We start from the raw sequence: 20,805 nt of genomic DNA, 5'->3' as shown, positions 1-20,805 counted from the left end.
TCAGCTGGACGGCATTGATGCTATTGAAGTCTTTTGGTGACCGAGTCTTTGCTTTTATATTTTTCTGTGTGTAGTGCGTGTGTGCCAAGTTTCCAACTTGGATTGGTATTTATCAAAGTACGTAATTTGGCCTTACAAATATTTGCATTTTATATTTGTTTGACGGGCAAAATATAAAGATATTTCTAAGAACCAAGAACAAAAAAGAAACTGGTTTTCTGGAAGTAGTGTTGTACTTATCCAGAAAATTGATCAACTAAGAGCATCTCTAATGGAATGCAAGATGCCTGGGAATGATTATTTTACATTATTAGTTGGCGGAAAACTTTCAAATGAAGAGTGGAAAATATCCCTCTTGGCCAAGAAATGTAATAAAAACCTAATTTACCTCTTTCTCCTTATAACAAACTCACATTTATATTTTTGTCGAAAATATAAAAATAGAATTTACATCTTGAAAATGCTCTTATGTAGGGTTGCGGAACAATCCATTTTCTGGCACTTGTAAATTTTTTTTAGGAGTTGTTAAAAATAAATTTAACATTAAAATATAAAATATAAACTAGTTTAGTTTTGTTGGCCGGCATTTTAGTAAAGTCCTTTGTTGGTATTTTCGTCCTATTGCTTTTTAGTCAATATTAAAGTCTTTTGTTGGTAGTCGTCGATTGTTGTTTGTTCAATAATCCCTCCATTTCCTTGGTATTTCCGTCCCATTGTTATTCAGTCAATATTGTTTTTCGGTCAATATCTTGGTATTTTCGTCCCATTGTTTTTCAGTCAATATCTTTTGTATTCGTCGATTGTTGTTTGTTCAATAATCCGTCCATTTCCTTTGTATTTTCGTCCTATTGTTTTTCAGTCAATATCTTTTGTATTCGTCGATTGTTGTTTGTTCAATAATCCGTCCATTTCCTTTGTATTTTCGTCCTATTGTTTTTCAGTCAATATCTTTTGTATTCGTCGATTGTTGTTTGTATTCGTTGATAGTATGATTAAGAAGAAATTGTATCAATGATTTTTCAACTTTAACTTAATTAGAGGTGATCTCTTAACTAAAAATTCTTGATCATTGGTCCCTCAACTCATCAAAACATGTATCTATGATCATTTTCGTCAACTCCGTTAGAACTTCTGTCAAAACGAACCACGTGTCACGCACATAAAGCTGAATCAAGGAGCAAATATAGAAAACCAAATAATAAAAATTGTGGAAATGATCCCTCAATTTTAACCCAATTGGAGAAATAGTTCATCAACTTTAACTCAATTAGAGCAATGACTCTTCAATTTTAACCTAATTGTAGAAATGATCTTTCCAACACGACTCACTTTAATTGAATTATGACAGGGTTGATAAAAATAGGACTATAGTTGAACGTTTTAAAGAGTTAAGAGACTAATGTTCATGAAATTTTAGTTGATGAACCATTAATCCAATTAGGTTAAAGTTAAGGTACCATTGTTATAATTTTTTTTATGATTTAATATCGCTTGTATTAAAAAATAATTATAATTTATTCTCTTTGTAGTTAAAGTTCAAATTGACCTCAAAACGAGACCTATCCAGACACAAGTAAGTATCTGGAACACAACCGTATTCGGTGTTGCCATTTCACTGAAAATCTTATGAGATTTATTTTTTATTACTGTACTCTAGAAGTAAACAATATCACGTTGTGTTTGTGGTATCAATAATTTTAAGAGAACCTTAATGAAAATGATTTCTCCAACTTTTTAGTGACCAAACATCATAATAACTTTATTTAATAAAGTTGACCAACTTTAATAAAAAAAAACTTAAATTTTAATAAAAATGACAAAAGTTTAATATAATAATTATAAAAACAAAAATTGACGCCTCGTACTCTCACAAAAACTAAAAAAAACTTAACTGAACACTGTATTTCTAAAACTAAAACGGGTACTCTCATTATTTCTTAAACTGAACACTGTATTATCATTTTTTCTTAAACTGAACACTGTATTATCATTTTTTCTTAAACTTAGCACTGACTATTTCTAAAACTAAATACTGACTATTTCTTAAATTTCCATAATAAAAAAAAAAATTTAAAAAAAAAAAGACAAAGTACTGCGGTGTTTTATATGTTTTAAGAAGCTTCAGGTGCAAAATAACAAGTTCTTCTTGGATCTAATTTTAGTATTTTACAATAATTTTTCTGACTCTTTTATGTATTTTTGGTCTGTTCGAAACCCTTTTATTAGTTACGTATTTAGCTGTTAGCGATTGTTCCGTTGAAGCCATTGTCTGTTTAGTTTCCCATAGAGTGATCAAATTGGTAGAGCCCAATTAGCTTTTCAGTTAATAATTTTGAAGATTAATGAATCAGTAAAGTTACATTTTCTCAGTAACCAAACATGGAGAACAAGAAAATTGCTTTTATTCATTTGAGCTTTAGACACTAAGATCATCTCCAACTCTTAAGTTAAAACTTATAAATTTTAACCCATAAAATTTAGGTTTTAATTCAGAAATAATTTTTCTACTACAACCCTTATGGGTTAAATTTTTAGCCCGAGACGATCAAATAATGAATTTAGGATAATTTTTTCTTAAAGTAACTTTAAAAAAATTATGTAGACTATCGTAATTTAATTTTATGAATATTTTAATCTAAAAATATTTAGACTCTTTTTGTGACATCCCACATCGCCCAGATGAGTGATCCTTATATGTATATTCTCATCCCTACTTAGCACGAGGCCTTTTGGGAGCTCACTGGCTTCGAGTTCCGTAGGAACTCCGAAGTTAAGCGAGAAGGGGGCTAGAGCAATCCCATGATGGGTGACCCACTGGGAAGTTGCTCGTGAGTTCCCAAAAACAAAACCGTGAGGGAATGGTAAGCCCAAAGCGGACAATATTGTGCTACGGTGGTGGAGTGGGTCCGCGAAGTGATCCGCCCCGGGCCGGGATGTGACAAATTGGTATCAAAGCCTAACCCTGGTCACATGTGTGCCGACGAGGACGTCGGGCCCCTAAGGGGGGTGGATTGTGACATCCCACATCGCCCAGGGGAGTGATCCTTATATGTATATTCACATCCCTACCTAGCACGAGGCCTTTTGGGAGCTCACTGGCTTCGGGTTCCGTAGGAACTCCGAAGTTAAGCGAGAAGGAGGCTTGAGCACTCCCATGATGGGTGACCCACTGGGAAGTTCTCGTGTGAATTCCCAGAAACAAAACCGTGAGGGCGTGGTCGGGACCCAAAGCGGACAATATCGTGCTACGGTGGAGTCAGGCCAGGGAAGTGGTCCCGCCCGGACCGGGATGTGACACTTTTGTTCAAAAATAAATATTTAGACTCTGATTAAAAAATTGTTAAACTAACACCATGGAACACTATGAAAGAATGTGAAACACATGAAAGATTTTTTTTATAATTATTTTAACCGTTGGATTTAATTTGGACCGTTAGATCTTTTTTTTTTTCCCATTAGATTTGATCATATTAAGTCTTAGTCGTTGAATTCAATAAATTCATAAATATAAAACTAAAAAAAATACACATATATAATGAGCCAGCTACTAAACCAGAGATAATTTTGGCCTAAATTTGTCTCAAAAATAAGTTTTTAGTTAAAGCTCATATTTGGCCCAATGGTTGAAGCAAGTTGAGGTAAATTTAGAACTTAAAATTTGAGTTTTACGTCAAGGAATGAAGTAGGTCTAAGAAAAAAACCGGAAAATATAAAATGCAGGAGGGCCAATGTCAACAAAACGGCAGAGAGGGTGTCGTGCAAAATGGTGTTGAACCGGACAATTAAATGTGGTCCATTGCTCCTTTTGTCAGCAAAAATAAGACGTCTTCGAAACCTTCCTTCTTCAGCCAAACCAAGAGAGACTGCAGCCAGCAAAAGTTGAAGAAAATTCAAAAGCTTATAACTTTCAAATGACAGATTTGCCAGCAAATACATGTAAAGTCTTCAAAACCTTCCGTCTTCATCGATCCAAACCAAGAAAGGCTGCAGCCCGCAAAAGTTAAAAGAAAATTCAAAAGCTTATTCCCTTCAAATGACGTATGTTAAACTCAAAGAAAATTATAATAATGATTTCACAACTTTAATTTAATTGAAATAATGATTCCTTAACTAAAAATTTATGATCATTGGTATCTTAACTCATCAAAACGTGCATGTATGAGCATTTTCGTTAACTATGTCAGAATTCTATTAAAATGAGTTATGTTGGAAGGACTATTAGTACAATTGGATTAAAATTAAGGGATCATTGCTTTAATTGAGTTAAAGTTGATAGACCATTTCTCTAGTTGAGTTAAAGTTGACGGACCATTACTACAATTTTTCTCATTTGGATTTTTCATATTTGTTCATCGATTCAGCCTCATGTGCAAGGCACGTGACTCATTTTAATGGAAATTCTAATGGAATTGAAGAAAATGATCATGATCATTACTCTAATTAAGCTAAAATTAAAGAACCATTGTCACAATTTCCTCTTAAACTCATGATTGTGATATATTTTTCGTCAGCAAAAATAATGAAAAGTCTTCTAAACATTTTTTTCTTCATCCAAACCCCAAGAGAAGCTGCAGCCCGCAAAAGTTAAAAGAAAATTCAAAAGCTTATTCATTTCAAATGACATCAAAACACAGCACCCCACTCTATCCAAACTCCTGATTTCACCATGCTATAATCAGGCAGAGCTCAAAGGCTCGCCTAACCCAGGTACAGTAGAAGAGATCCGTTTTCAGTTTTTACTTTTTCTCATTTTTCGCTTTAACTGGATGGTTTTTTTTTTTTTTTTTACTTAGTCATGAGTATCCAAAGGCTTCCTAGGCCTAAGGACTAATCCCTCCGGCATGTGAAATGCTCCAACTGTGCATTGCAGCACAGTGCGCCACTTTGACATGTTCATGCATTGCAGCACAGTGCCTGACCACTTTGACAGGTGTGGCCACTTTGACAGGTTCATGCATTGCAGCATAGTGCCTGGTAGTGCCGGGTAGTGCCTGGCCACTTTGACAGGTTCCGGGTTTGAACCTAGGTTTGTGGTGTGGACTTTGACAGGTGCGGGGTTTGAACCAAGGTTTGTTGTGGGGAGAGGGGACGTAAAAGTTTCGGTGTGCTTCGAGGATAATTTTATTTTTTTTATATCCTAGAATCCAATGTCGTTTTCATATTTTTCTTGATTATTTTTTGCTCTACAAATGTGATACTTGTAAACTAATTTCGTAAAAATATTATGACTCTCAACAGTTATTGAACTGACTACTGTAGCAATATTGTTACAAATATCAAACTTAGACCGACTGATTTCTATACATTGATATCACACTTAGTCAAATTACCGTGAAAGACCTACTTCACCGCTTTAGTTATAATCTTTGTTGTCATGAAAGGAAATGTTATTAACTAGTATTGTATGAATTGCAGGTTAATTAATTTGTTCTTTTTATGGATCAAGAATGTAAAAGGTATGGATCTGGCAATTTTTTTTAGAGAGTTTAACAAAACACTTCCGATACTGTTCACTTTTAACGAAAAATACATTTTTACTTTAAAAAGTCATTTTTGGTACTATTTACTTACGACACATTTTTATCCTTTTGATTACTCGAAAAATACGTTTTTAAGCTTTTTCATTGGTTTTTACATTTTTATCTTTTTTATTAAAACTCAAAGTTTTACCCTAGTTTCATTAGATTTTCTTTTTTTTTTTTTTTTTTTTTTTTTTTGGGTAGGATATGAAAGGCATGGTTCGGCAAGTTGTATTGGAAGACGCAAGACCAGAATCTTATCTCAGGAGAAGAAATTAAAAGATAAGGACAAGTATTCATGCCTTAGTGATATTGGTCAAATGGTACATGAATTGTGTGGCAAGTATGCTGGAAGAGAAACACAATGGAATTTGGCGATGCGAGGATTGTGGAAAAACCGAAGCTAGCATTGCTAGTTCTTAAACCGTTGACCAAAAGAGGGGGACTTTAGTAATTAAGGATATATTAGTACTTTTATTAATTTTTTTATTATAATTATCAACAACTTAAAAGGGTGATTATAATTCTTTGCTAGTTCTTAAACCGTTGACCAAAAGAGGGGGACTTTAGTAATTAAGGACATATTAGTACTTTCATATCAATTTTTATATTATAATTATCAACAACTTAAAAGGGTGATTATAATTCTATACATCAACCAAATTTTGATTATTTTTCCAAACTTCCCCCGCTATTTCCATGACAACTACTTATAATCAAGCATCAAGATCATTTGGGCATGATAGTTTTTGGGAGAGACCAAAGAGAGTTCCTCCCGGCACCGACATTTTCAACCCCACCTGTATAGGCTTTCGCTCATGCTGCAAGAATATTAAGTTCAGACTGGATTTGGCAACTTTGACATGTTGCAGGTGGGTTATCTCTGATATTATGAAAACCGAACATGTTAACATAGAGGACAAACATAGCTATTTTAAATTGACGGGAGATAGAAGAAAAGCGAATGTGTTATTATGAAATTTCAGTATATAGTTACAAGCGATACAACTATGGCCCTTGCAAAGCAGAGAGCCTTGTTGGCTTAAGGTCGCCATTTTTTAGTTACAAACAGTACAAATAAACAAGCTGAATTGGAACCAAAGAAATAAAAAGCTTACAAGTGAACAAACTAAACTCTAGAGGGAAGGGAACCCAACTAACCCCTCTTATTTTCCAGCAAAATTTTTCATAACTTCTTCACCAAGAGATCAACACCATGTTCTGGCTCTACGACCAATCTAAGAGTAGGCGCATGGCGGTACTTGGGAGAAAGTGAGAAGGAGAAGTTGGATACAATGAGAGCTATCAGAACCTTGAGTTCAACCATGGCAAAGTTCTGTCCGAGACACACTCGAGGACCAACTCCGAATGGCATGTACAAGTGTGGAAGCTTGCAAGCGCCTGTGATCCCATTCGCAAACCTGTTGGGATTGAACGCATACGAATCTGGTCCCCATAATTCCGGATCAGTGTGCAATGTTATCACCATTATCCAAACATTGATACCCTTTGGAACCTGAATGTCCCCGAACTTCATGTCCTTGAAAGCCTCCCTTGACACCACACTAACTGGGGGATATAGGCGCAATGATTCATGAATCACCATTGTTAGCTGCACACATCATTCAAACAGTCAAGTTTATGGTAACTGATACGTGCAACCCAAAAATTTGAATGTAAATGAGATTAAAGACTGGGCGTTGTATACTACTATGCAAGACTTTAATAATCGACTTGAGATTATCTCAAAACATGTAGTTTTCGAACATGGAAAATTCTAGACGCTGATCATTTAAAACGTATATCTTAATCAGGGAGTTATATAGTACTATGTCTTAATAATAAAACATGGGTAGTGCTATTCACACACCCTTTTTCACCTCCCACACATCTTTATTAAGATCATATACCTGTTTCATGTTGCGAACCATTTCAGCATCTGGAATGTGGCCCTGGCAAACTTGAAGGGCCTCTGCTCTCACACGTTCTTGCCATTCTTGGTTCGAAGCCAACAGCATGAGGCACCATGTGGCTGAAACTGCCGTGGTTTCATACCCGGCCAAGTATATGTTCTTGCAGTTATCAACGATGAAGCGGTCTGTTGCCTCTTGGCTAAGGTTACTGTTTTTAGCACCCTCAAGAACAATTTGCAACAAGTCTTTCTCATATTCTGCTGCCCGTCTTTCCTTCACTACCTGAAGTATCAAAGAGCTAGCCTCCTTTTCTAAGGCCCAAACTTCCCTATTGCTCTTCGTGGGAAGGTGCCTGCAACAAGATTACGGGTGAACAAGTATTGATTTTTAGAATAATAGTGCATGTAACATCTCCACAACGAGGATGCCATGACAGTAAAGCCAATCAACTATTGTTATGTGGGAATGTTAAAACGTATGGTAGCACATGATTGGTTCGGGATGCCACCACAACGGCATCCCAGTTGTAGGTACGTTTTCCCAATGGTAAGTACCTCATTCCAGGAATTCCGGCCAGAAAAGCTTTCCTGCCCATAGCCTCCTGGAGTTGCCTTAGTTTCTGAAATATCTCCTCCCCTTTGGAATAGTTGCTTCCAAAACAAGCTCTTGAGATAGCATCGCCAGAGAAGCTTCCCATGTAGCTGTCAATTTTTATCTCAGCAATTCCTCCTTCAGCTGTCTCGATTCTACTGTTCCACGAATTTATCAGAGTAATTGTAGACTCCGTAATTAAATTAATCATTCCCTGCAGGGTGACCATATATAATTACAATCAAAACAAAGAAGGTGGCCTAGAGATTTTGTCTTTCGACCATGTTTTGATTTCAAATATGATACCAAAGGACCGCCACTAGAAATATTACTACACCCTTGATGGTTAAATAATGACTGCTTAAGAGAATACACCTTAACTTTCTCCATGTATAGTTCAGGAGCAATGATTTTGCGCTGATGCACCCACGAGGAGCCGTTTGAGGTTAAAATACCTTGACCAAGCAAAGGACCGCGCTCTTTAAATTGATACGTTGGTTTCCCCAAGTCCAAGGATGTGCATGTTGTAATGTCCCTCACTGCATCAGGTTGGTGCACACATAATATCTGTGTGTTTCCAAGTGCAAACACAAATGCTTCACCTGTAGAAAATTTTCCACTACCCTTTAGCAGACATAAATTTCATCATTGAGAAGAAAGCAACTTAATTTTGCATCCTAATGTCCATAAAATCTGAATATATAATTATATATGCATATACCACATAGCTTCCTCAAGTACGTCTCAAATTACTTTTGTAGGCGACCTAAAAGTCTCACATAATAGAAAGGAAAAATCTTGCAAAGGCTTATAAGGGGTTAGGCTACCCCTAATATTGCTTATTATTGAACCTCGACTTCCCTCAACGTGGAAGTTGTCCTCATATGTGTTGAGGAGGATCATGACACAAGCATAATACTAAATGTATAATTATATGTATATAGTTACCATATAGCTTCCTCCACTTCTCAATAAATGGAAAGAGAAGAGCAGCACAGTTGTGAGGGGTCGGGCGTTCACTGGTGGAATTGCTGGAGCCTCGAGCCTTCTTTATTTCCAAAATATTTCCCAGGAGAATAGTAGGTGGAGGTCCATTGATTCCTTGCTTGGTTAGCAAGGATCGAAGCCTCTTTGGCTTCGCCACAAGCCCGTTGTAGAGACGTGCCAACAATCCTATAAACCCTAGCAACAAAAGGGACAGTAACACTTTTGCATCAAATTGGAGGAGCTGCATTGATGCAATTAGACTTGTTCGTGCGGCTGGGAAACCGTAGCAGATTTGTTGGAATTTTAACAAGGAAGAGAAGAATATAAAAAATATTAACTTTGAAAGTCAGACTTGCTTTTATTTGTCTGATGATTTGGTTGTTGCTTTCAGCTCCACACCATTTTACATTTCTGCACTCTCTCTCATATATAGAGAAAGCAAATGGCTTGGCTGCTGAAAGCCTGAAAGCATATGGTTGAAAATACGACGCTACTTGACTGTTGAAAGTTCAGTCGTCAGCCCTATTGATATCCAATCACATTTCAAATACGTGGTCAAGTAATTAAAAATGAACACGTATTCAAATGTTATTGAATTTCAGTGACTACTGAACTTTCAGCAGCCCCAACTGATATCTAATCACATTTTAAATACGTGCCCAAGTAATTAAAATTGTAATTACAAAATGAACATGAAATGTTATTGAATTTCAACGATTACCGAACTTTCAGCAGCCAAGTATTGTATTTTTTCAAACACTCTTCTTTTAGACGGCTCTTTTGCTTAGAGGTGATTTACTCTCCCTCTTCTCAACTAAAGCTGGCAAATGCGGCCGCTTCTACACCAAGCATTTGTCTTGGGGATAATACTTGCCTCCTCACCGGTGAGAACCCAATATACTGAAATTACCATGTGGTCTAATCAAACAACCAAACAACCATCTCTAAGATTGCTCTTGTAACCAAACAACCAGTCTCTCCTCTGTTCCTTTGTCCTCCTCAGCCCATGCCGTAGATCTCATGTACATCAAATCCAACTCGAATTTCTCAATCAATCTCTCTCCTCCATCGAACTGAACCCTGCCCAATCACACCTAACCTTCTCATTCGCCATGGCAGCACTTATGCATCTGCTCACTCGCTGGTCGCGACTTGGCGCTGCTTACTCTCCTTGCCGCCATGGTTGCGTCGGGAAAAAGGTGGTCGATTTGGGGCGGATTCGACGGAAGAGAGATGAAGGAGGAGGATGGGTGGATGCGGTCGACGGAACAGTAGTAGGTCGACGGAGGTGTTTGGCCACGAATTTCTCCGAATCTCCATTGCAGAAGCTTAGGGGGAATAAGAGGTGTTTGGTTACGAAGATTGTAATAGTCTGAAATCATTTAACATGAACAGATGTCAAATTTTTATTGGTGGTCAGTGAAATTGAATACCGACTAGTCAGTAATCAAAACAATATCTTGTCTTGGTGATTTATATTAATATTAATACAAATGTTAATATTTGAATAAGACTGCCATACATACAACAAGCCTCTTCGTTTTGCAAGGAATAAAAAAGAAACATCTTATTGTACGCAACCACATATTTATATTGCAAATAGACTATTTTCACAACTCAACTTGTTACTTTTTGAACAAAAAGGAGCACTCGCACTCCCAAACTATAATACATGCATAGTCGATAAATTTTTAATAGCAAATTTCATAAAATAAAAACCTCACACGTTTGTTGTGCGCCATTTTTCTGCCTTGAGGCCTCTTATCCATGTTCGTCGGTTTTCTTTTCTTCACAAAGCCTGGCAACAACTCTTTTACAAGGAGAAACTTATGTATCTAGACGCTAAATTATGTTCTATTTGGTTACAAAATAGTACCAGAAAAAGCGGCAGAGTGGAAAGAGTGGATTGAACTTGGTAGGAGGAGAAAACTTTTGAGCGACAATCACGGCATCATCTAGTGTTACGGTCATGTGTAATTAACATAATACTAGGCGACAATGTGATGATTACACCAAAAAACTTCTCTAGTCGAAAGCAAGGAGCTAAAGATACGTGTAGAATTGAGAACCAAGTAATAGAATCAGCTGGAGCTTGTGGCCTTCAGGCCTTGTACAATTGAAAGAAGAGAGGTCTACCTCGATCGTCCTCGATCGTTATCCAAAAGAGGAAGAGACCCCAACTAAATGAGACACTACCTTTTTCCCTTTTTTTTTTGGGACGAACAGAAAATAAAGGGCTCATTTTTACCTTTCATATATCCTTTTCAATTTTCGGTCGTCGAAAATGAATTGAAGGAAATCAAATGACAGAAAATAATGCGTGTGTAAGAAGTAAAAATGAGTGTATGGATAACATAACCCAAAATAAATTACAAGTAAACAACTGAATTGGGAAATTTATAAAAATATATACAAGGTTGACCAATAGTGGCACAGTGGTTGAGACGAATTTCAAATCCATATTTTACACGGCATTTTCTGGGTTCAATAATTAAGAAGAGGCTGAAATGTCTCTGTAAGTATTTTCGTTCCCAAAAAGATTGATTGTCGTAGCGAAACCACTTGTTGATCTCTTTTTTTTATTTTTTTTAAACAACATTAGCAAAACTCAATAGTCATATTTGCTGGGGTGTAACCAGTCAGCGCCTCCTTCAGTTCACAGCTACTTCAACCTTCTCCTCTTCAGTTTGTTGTATTGATATTTTGTTGTTTGGTATGCGAGTTGGTTATCTTTTTTTTTTTATTCTTTTGGTGGTTGTTTATGTATAGGTATGTATTTTGAGGGGTAAGGCTGACTACATCCCCCTAGTCGTATATGTTTTTGTTTATTAATAAAATTCACTTGTACCGTCAAGTTTTCTTGAAAATTTTAAATCTGATTAGGTTGGTAACTTCGCAAAGGTGTGAAAACAACTTATATTGTGCCAAAATTTCCGCAACACTTTCCGTTGACATAAGCAAAAAGTTAGCTTAAAATCCAACTCACTCAAGTTTCAAATTTTGGTTACTCTCCGTATTAATTTGTTTCCAGATGTGTGTGAACAATAATAGTATGAGAAATTTGTTAAATAAGATGCTAAATGTTGTAGTGAAAAAGCTCATATGTGTTTTAGTTGAAAATACTTTTTAGGCTTAAACAAGTGAGCAAACTAAAACCCAAAAAGAAATAATAAGTTGCTCATTATCTTTTTAAGTTCACAGCTTTCTCACTAGGAGATCGACTCCATGCTCAGGCTCTATAACCAATCTAAGAGCAGGTCCATGTCTGTACTTGGGAGAGAGCGAGAAGGAGAAGTTGGAAACTAAGAGAGCTATCAGAATCTTGAGTTCAACCATGGCCAAGTTCTGTCCAAGACACACTCGGGGTCACCCCAAATGGCATGTACAAGTGTGGAAGCTTGCAAGCACCCGTAATCCCATTTGCAAACCTATCTGGGTTGAACACGTAGGCGTCTGGGCCCCATATTTCTGGATCAGTGTGTAGGGTTGCCACTGTGGTCCAAACATTGACACCCTTTGGGATGTTAATGTCCCCAAATTTCATGTCCTTAAAGGCCTCCCTTGACACGACGGTAACCGGAGGATATAGGCGCAGTGATTCATGAATCACCATAGTTAGCTGCACAGGTTTAAATGTGTTAATCTAATTTGCATGGCAACACTAGGTAGTGCATATATATTGACTACACATGTAATTAAAATTAATCATCATTGTGAGATGTACAGGTTAAAAAGTTAATCAAGTTAATACAATCATAATTCACAGACTAACGACTAACAGAAATTCCATAATATGTCACATATTGAGTGTAGATAGTTAACTAATAATTGTTAATTACTCTTCAAAACTAATTACAACAAAAAGGGCACTAGTTACAAAACATATGATAATTGATACAAAAAAGTGACAAAAGTACAAAAGTGTAATTTGATTTGTAATAGCACACCTTTAGTATTAGCTACCTCAGCAACAACTACGTGTTTTCTTTGTGGTTATTTCTTATTTTTCCTTAAGTGCTTATATGATATACAATCATGCATACATATACACATATATATTTTAATCATGTGAAACACCATATATACCTGTTTCATCTTACGAATCATATCATTATCCGGAATGCAGCCTTGGCAAACTTGAAGGACCTCTGTTCTCACACGTTCTTGCCATTTTGGGTTTGAAGCCAACAACATGAGGCACCACGTGGCGGAGACCGCCGTGGTTTCATAGCCGGCCAAGTATATGTTTTTGCAGTTATCAACAATGAATCGGTCTGTAGCCTCTTGGCTGAGGTCACTGTTTATAGCACCCTCAAGGATCATTTGCAACAGGTCTTTCTCATATCCTGCTGCCTTCCTTTCCTTCACCACTTGAAGTATTAAAGTGCTGGCCTCCTTTTCCAATGCCCAAGCTTCCCTGTTGCTCTTTGTGGGAAGATGTCTTCAAAAATATAGCAATCGTTTAAGATTATGAGGATCTAAATTTACTAATTTAAGATCAATATAATGTTACACGTATAGCAATGCTTAAGGGGTCTGCGTTAGCACGTTAACACAATGCTTAGGGTGAGTACACCTAGGACTATCGAAGGCCTCGTTTTGTATTTTTATTTTTTCACCGAAAAATTGTTTAGGTTATTTAAAAAACAATGGCTTCAGAGCAACAACTTCTGCTTTCATAAGAAGTGGAACTGAGTCTTTAATAAACCTTATCAATTCCCATAACACTGTAATTAGGGTTTGAAAAAGACATTGTCTACCCTTCTCTTGTGAAAAACTATAGCAAACAGCCCATTGTACTTTCTTTAAAATTTAGGACTAACGAATTGAACGTTATATTATAAGAAAAATTGAAACTCAGGTATAATTATGCAAACACTATATGTTTGTTCAAGGAAAAAACCCTACTTTCCGAGACTAATAACACTTCAATTTGCTCTAAATATAATTATGTAAATAAGAAAGCCTTAGCCCAAGTACCTCATCCCAGGAACTCCGGTAAAAAAGAGTTTCTTGGACATAGCCTCCTGGAGATTTCTTAGTTTATGAAATATCTCCTCTCCTTTGGAATAGTTGCTTCCAAAACAAGCTCTAGAGATAACATCACCAGAGAAGCTTCTCATGTAGCTATCAATTTTTATCTCAGCAATTCCCCCTTCGGCAGTTTCAATCTTACTGTTCCAAGAATTTACCAGAGTAGTTGTAGACTCTGTGATTAGGTTAATCATTCCCTGCACGATCAGTTAACACAATCAGAATCAAAACAAGGCAACGATTATCTGTGCATGGTGCTATTAGTTTGCCATGAATATTATATAAAGAAAACTAATGAAAAAATCTTGAAAACTTTGAGTTTTAATGATAAGGACAAAATAAAGGATAAAGTGACTAGTACTAGGATTGACTTTTTAGTGTAAAAATGTGGTTTTTCGTTAAAGTGAACAGTACTGTGGGCTTTTCGTTAAAACTCCCTTAGAAATACCTTGACTTTGTCCATGTAGAGTTCAGGAGCAATCAGTTTGCGTTGGTGAGCCCATGAGGCACAATTTGAGGTTAAAATACCTTGACCTAGCAGAGGACCTCGCTCTTTAAATTGATATGTTGGCTTCCCCAAGTCTAAGGACGTGCATGTTGTTATCTCTCGCACTACATCCGGTTGGTTCACACACAATATTTGTGTGTTGCCAAGTGCAAACGCAAATACTTCACCTGAGAATAATTAATTAAGTAATGTTAAGAAGACAAAATTTGAGATAAAATTTGAAAACTAAATGATACGTCACTAATAGAAATGAGCATGTCCATCAACGCTTAAGTTATAAACAAATCATCAAAATTCATATCTATTAGGGGGCGTTTGTTTGCCCTCGCTAAGTTGGACTGGACTGGACTGGACTAGCTATTAGTCCAATACTGTGTTTGTTCCATGCTGGGACTAACATTAATGAGACTAAAGTGGACTAGCATGGACAAAACCCTTCACTAAGAGGTCTTAGCGAGACCCCCCAATAACCATGAGACTAGCTAAGACTATCCTCTCTTTCTTGTCCTCGTCATGCTCAATGACCACTCCCGACAGACTCCTCGTCATCTACGGTCACCTAGATCAATCATTAACTTTCCGACTCTCTTTCAGATCCATTTCACAACCAACTTTCATATAAAATATACCAAATTGAAGCTGGGAGTGACAAGATTACGATTTTACCTGAATCGAGGCCAAAATGTGGTCGAATGTGGTCAGAAAATGGCCTGGAAGTCTCGGCATGTTTGGGCTTCTTCAAATCCATGACAGATTCGAGCATTCAAAGCTAAGATCTCGGTCTAGGGATGGTGATGAATTTTTTGGCGGTGCTAACTTCATCCAGTTTAACAAGGGTTGGCCGGAAAACATATCGGGAAACCTACAACTCGTCGGGAAAATTGGAGCCGTGAGGTTCCATTCGAACAACGCATAGCTAGAGAGGGAGGGAGGACAGAGAAATAGAGACTGGAATCAATAAGGAGTTTGACCAGGAATGAGAAAGATACATGAATTGAGAGGTCTAAGAGGAAAAAAAGAGGGAGAGGGTGGGATGATGAGAGAAGAGGAAAATAGTGGGACGGAAATGGTAGGAAAAGATGAAGAAAAAGATAAGATCATAATAAAATATTAATAATTTATATATTAAATAATATAATATTAGAATTTGTTATTATCCAGCTTCTTAGTCCAATACTGCACCAAACGCTTCACTAAGTTAGTCCAGTTTAGTCTAGTCTAAGCCAGTCTAACTTAGTCCTTGAAGCTAATCCAGTCCGAGATAGTCCGGCGCAACAGACGCCCCCTTAGTTTTTAAAATTTATTCTTCTTAGTATTATTTTAATTAATTTAATATAGAATGAGACATAAATAGACAGGTGTAGAAAATGGATGTGAAAACATCATTTCCCAATAAAGAAAGCAATTAATTGTATGCATGTGACATGTCAAAGCCTTTGACCCAACAATGACTCTTTCCCAAGGCGAAAAGTTTACAAGTTCTTAGTTAGGTGCAACTCGGACGGATTAGGTCCTGTAAAGAAAGTAATTAACTGTATGCATGTGACATGTCAAAGCCTTTGACCCAACAAGGACTCTTTCCCAAAGCAAAAAGTTTACATATTCTTGGTTGGGGGTGCAATTCAAACAGGTTGAACGGGTTGAAAAGTCAATCTAATTCTAACTCAACCTTTTTAATTTGGGATCGGGTTTGGGTTGGATTTTAATTGGGTTTATTTGGATTCGGGTTTAATCAGGTTCGGATTTACTTGGGTTGAGTTCGGGTTGACCAACTTTCTTTTAACAGATTTTGGTTAAGGACCGCAAAGAGTCAGGGTTGAAAAAGTACTCAGCTGCAGTCCACAAGTTCCTTGAAGAGTTGGCTAAAATTGGTATGTAAATTATTTAAATCATATTCAACGATTTTTGGGTTTAATTCTTAAAAAATTCTTGTGTTTTTAATTATTTAATTAATTGGTTGAATCTATATTTGCATGAACAGAATTCCCAAGATCCAAAACAGTATCAGAAGCCTCTTCAAAATATGGGCCAGCATATGTCGAGTATGTATGTTCAAACTTGGGAATTAAAATTCATATATATATATATATATGGTGTTGTAAATTTATTTCTATTAAAATACATGCATTTATTTATAGACACCATATTTTTACTACCTTTCTAAAAAAAAATAGAATCAAGATGTGTTGGTGCATGAAGCAAATGGCACATGCCAAATCTTCAATTCCGTTCGGATCGTATAATACAGAACATATATTTTAAGGAAATCTAACGAAAAATCTTCAAAAAAATTTAGTTTTAATCAAAATAACAAAATAGAAATGTAAATAAATAGTATCATAAGTAATTTTTTAAGATAAAATTATTCTTAAAATTAAAAATAAATAACAACAGTATCGTTCTATTAAGATTCCCTAGATTTTAATCAAAGTGTCAGGCATCTTCACTTGTTGAAAATGTATACCCAATGGTTCACACAAATGATGGGACCTTATTTCTTTCTTTTACGTCTTTGTCTTTGACTTCATGCTTTGAACCTCGCTACACGTTGTTGCAGATGTCACAACACCACACAGGTGTCAACCTAGCTCGCCAAAGATGATCAAAGTCAGCTAGGAGACAGACCTCAGCTAGGAGACAACCACGCAGGTGTCAACCCAGGAAACTGCCAATTTCCAAGACCTCAAAGCCTACCGCAGGCAATTTTGAAATGTTTGACGTTATTCATTTAAACCTCGCTACACGTTGTTGCAGATGTCACAACACCACACAGGTGTCAACCTAGCTCGCCAAAGATGATCAAAGTCAGCTAGGAGACAGACCTCAGCTAGGAGACAACCACGCAGGTGTCAACCCAGGAAACTGCCAATTTCCAAGACCTCAAAGCCTACCGCAGGCAATTTTGAAATGTTTGACGTTATTCATTTAAAGAGTATTGTTATTCATATCATATTTTTATGTCATCTTAGGTGATTTCTGATATGGACAATCATATCATTTGAAAAATTTGCAAAACTCAAGGAAATGAAGAAGAATGACTCATCGTATACTACAATCATCATTTAATTAACTAGTTTTTCTTAATTATTAGTTTATTAAATAATAAACTAAATTTAAAAATATGATTAATTCAAATGATGTGGTTGTTCATATCAAATGCTACCAAGGTGGTATGAAAATGTGATACAAAAACATGGTATGAATAACATTACTCTTTAATGAAATCAATTTTACCTTAAAAAAAAGGTGAAACTTTTAAAATACCAAAAAATATCTCTCTTTTCTTTAAATTTAAAGAATACAATTTAATTATAAAGGGACAGAATTGTAAAATTCAAATCAAAATTACCTCACCTGCTTCTTCATATGAAAAAGGTATAATTTTAAGGGCTTTCTCAAAGTGAGACTTTGCAAGTACTCTCTGACACCTTACGGTTTAAAGTTAATTCTTATACAAATATAATAAAACATTGTGCTAAAAATATGAGACATTAGAGAGTCTATAAAGAGCCTCACTTCTGATGGAGTATCCTTAACATTTATGATTTCTCTATTTTTTATTAACTAGTTATAACATGTAATTCTAAAATGAAATGTCATTCAATCATATGAACTTATTGAAGTCACTGCACAAAAAACAGCAATCGCCACAAAAGAATGTTACTACTTTTCCGTCGGTAGATATTAATTAGGACTGGAAACCGTGCCTAATACTCAAAAGGTCAGTTGAAGTGATATTAGCCATGGGGCTTTTGTCTGCGCATTCGTAAGGGAGCAATAGTAGAGTTGTTCAGTGAGTATTGCTGTTCTTTTCACCAGCTCGTCATGTCTTAATCATTATCTAATTTTTTCAATGTTCAGGTAACAATGATGATTCATGAATCGCTGCACCTTTATCCCCCGACTGGTGTGGTATCAAGAGAGGTTTTCGCGGACATGAAATTTGGGGACATTATTGTTCGAAAGCGTGTCTATGTTTGGACTGTGATGCTGACACAACATACTGATTGGGGAATTTGGGAACCAGATTCGTATACATTCAACCCGGAGAGATTTGCGGATGGAATATTACAGGTGCTTGCAAGCTTCCTCAATTGTACATGCCGTTTGGGGTCGGACCACGAATGTGGATTAGACAGAAATTTGCTATGGCTGAACTCAAGGTTCTCATATCTCTCATGTTGTCCAAGTTTCTCTTCTCACTTTCTCCAAATTACATACACAAACCTTCTCTTAGATTGGCTATAGAGGCAGAACATGGCGTTCGTCTTGTGAGAATGTGAGGTAAAATAGTCCCACATTGGTGAAAAGAGAAACATTGCAAAAGCTTATAAGAGGTTAGGCTACTCCTTATATTGCCAATTGGTTTTATGGTGGAACCTTTAACTTTCTTCACGTTTTTTGTTCAAGAAGCTGTATAGAACAATGTCTAATCAATTTCTTTTTATGGAAAATGAAAAAACAGATATTGCTCACTTTTTTTAACAAACAATAGTATGCATATTAAGGGGTGAGAGAGTAGGCTAAGCCTCACAATAGGCTAACAATAATGTGGTTTAAATTCGCATTCGATGAGAATCAAACCTAAGACCTCTCAGTTAATTACAAAATGAAGAGAAATATCTCTAGACTGTAGTACTAAGCAGTAGATGTTGCTCGTTTTAGCTTGTATTGTTTGTTCCCCTTTAATATTGTCACTATTACTATGATCTTGTGGTATTCATTGAGTTATAAGCCTCTAATTACTTTATAATAATGACTTAAAACTAGCAGATGGGCAACAATATTGTAGATCACATCAACACACATTTCATACATTTATTGATCATCACAATTCATAATTTGCGTAATTCTTTGCATTTATTGTTAGTGTTGAATTTTGTTCAAAAAAAAAAAAAAAAAAAACATTCTTTGATTTTGTTTATTTTCAACACGGTTGATATTGACCATTTTTTTGTATCCAGACATTTCGTTGTTCATACTTTTATTGAGAAAGGTGTGTTTGCGGTTAGTTTTGGTAATCTGAGCATGTCTTCTTCATCTTTTGCGTGCTTTTTGCTAGTTTGCATTTGAGTTTCCTAATCTTGACTGGTTTTGATTTTCAAATTAATGGTTCTTTATTACTTCATTTTGCAAGGTTTTGGTTGATGATGTCCCAATTGTTGTTTTACTTTTTACCTTTCTATTTTCAATAACAAAAACACGAGGGAGCAGGGGGATTTTTTTGGCGTAATAGGCCTCTTTACATTCGGAGAGTGCCGCGCACAAAACTATTATTGAAGTATTATATTGTAATTCTACAGAGCATATAAAAAATGTAAGGGTAAAATACAAAAAACTATCTCAACTATTGATGTCATGACACTTTCTTACCTCATCTTTTAAAATTGACAATGTCATATCTCATTTTTAGAATTTGGTCCAATGTTATACATTCCGTTACTTGGCCATTTACTTTTCAGTTAAATACTGATGTGGCTTGATTCGGGAACCATTTTCTATTAAAAAATTAATAAAATATTATTAAAAACTAAATAAAAATTATTTAATTTTTTTTAAATAATAAAGAAAAGTAAAAAAAAAAAAAAAAAAAGAAGAAAAGAAAAATGTCCCTTTGTTCGTCCGTTCCCCCCCTTCTCTCTCTCTCCCCATCTTCATCTTCTTCCCTTCTTAATCTTCAATCAAACAAAAAAAAAAAAAATATTTGAAAACCCATCAACCCCCCTGCGGAAGAAGTAGAAGGAGAAGGAGGAAGAAGAAGAAGGAGAGAAAAAAAAGGAGGAGGAAGAAAAAAAAAAAAAAAAAAACTTTTTGAAAATCCATCAATCCCCCCGCCCCTGCGGAAGAAGGAGAAGGAGAAGGAGAAGGAGGAAGAAGAATTGGAATTTTTTTTTTGGGGGGTTTGCAGGTGGGGGAAGAAGATGAAGATGGGGAGAAGCGAGACGAGGGAGAGAGGGAGGGGGAGGAACTGAGGGTTATTTTCTTTTCTTTTTTGTTTTTTGTTTTTACTTTTTATTATTATTTTAATATTTAAAAAATATTAAATAAATTTTTTTAGTTTTTAATAATATTGTAATGATTTTTTAATAAAAAATGAGCCCCGAATCAAGTAACGTCAGCATTTAATTGAAAATTAAATGGCCAAGTAACGGAAGGTATAATATTGGATCAAATTCTAAAGATGAGGTATGACATTGTGAATTTTAAAAGATAAGGTATGAAAGTGTCGTGACACCAATAATTGAAGTAGTTT

The 20,805-nt window shown here is 35.8% G+C and overlaps 2 protein-coding genes across 2 annotated transcripts; both read right to left on the bottom strand.

The window, feature by feature from the left end:
* Window positions 1-6,475: 6,475 nt before the first annotated feature.
* LOC137715680 (cytochrome P450 714C2-like) lies at window positions 6,476-9,460 on the bottom strand. The gene is made up of 5 exons (XM_068455013.1): window positions 8,972-9,460; window positions 8,399-8,625; window positions 7,987-8,237; window positions 7,430-7,784; window positions 6,476-7,131 (listed from the first exon to the last, which is right to left on the bottom strand). Exons 1-5 carry the CDS (start codon window positions 9,255-9,257, stop codon window positions 6,706-6,708), a joined length of 1,545 nt encoding a protein of 514 aa, XP_068311114.1. The 5' UTR covers window positions 9,258-9,460; the 3' UTR covers window positions 6,476-6,705.
* A 364-nt stretch (window positions 9,461-9,824) lies between these two features.
* Window positions 9,825-14,507, bottom strand: LOC137715646 (cytochrome P450 714C2-like). Its single transcript, XM_068454990.1, has 6 exons — window positions 14,493-14,507; window positions 13,991-14,241; window positions 13,097-13,451; window positions 12,419-12,629; window positions 10,149-10,382; window positions 9,825-9,910 (listed from the first exon to the last, which is right to left on the bottom strand). The coding sequence occupies exons 1-6, from the start codon at window positions 14,505-14,507 to the stop codon at window positions 9,825-9,827; spliced, it is 1,152 nt and encodes a 383-aa protein (XP_068311091.1).
* Between the last annotated feature and the right edge of the window lie 6,298 nt (window positions 14,508-20,805).

Source organism: Pyrus communis, chromosome 14 (genome assembly GCF_963583255.1).
Source record: "Pyrus communis chromosome 14, drPyrComm1.1, whole genome shotgun sequence".
NCBI lineage: Eukaryota > Viridiplantae > Streptophyta > Magnoliopsida > Rosales > Rosaceae > Pyrus > Pyrus communis.
The sequence above is the reverse complement of the archived record's forward strand: the minus strand, read 5'-3'. Positions and strand labels throughout refer to the sequence as shown.

Excerpts from the sequence above, each read along its gene's own strand:
- LOC137715680 (XM_068455013.1), bottom strand. The coding sequence starts at position 9,257 with ATGCAGCTCCTCCAATTTGATGCAAAAGTGTTACTGTCCCTTTTGTTG. Across the intron at positions 8,626-8,971 it reads GAAGTGGAGGAAGCTATATG|GTGAAGCATTTGTGTTTGCA; the intron begins GTAACTATATAC and ends AATTTTCTACAG. Across the intron at positions 7,785-7,986 it reads GCCGGAATTCCTGGAATGAG|GCACCTTCCCACGAAGAGCA; the intron begins GTACTTACCATT and ends ATCTTGTTGCAG.
- LOC137715646 (XM_068454990.1), bottom strand. Across the intron at positions 10,383-12,418 it reads GTTTGCAAATGGGATTACGG|ACTATTACAATCTTCGTAAC; the intron begins GTGCTTGCAAGC and ends AAATGATTTCAG. Across the intron at positions 9,911-10,148 it reads CGCCAAGTCGCGACCAGCGA|TATATTGGGTTCTCACCGGT; the intron begins GTGAGCAGATGC and ends TGGTAATTTCAG.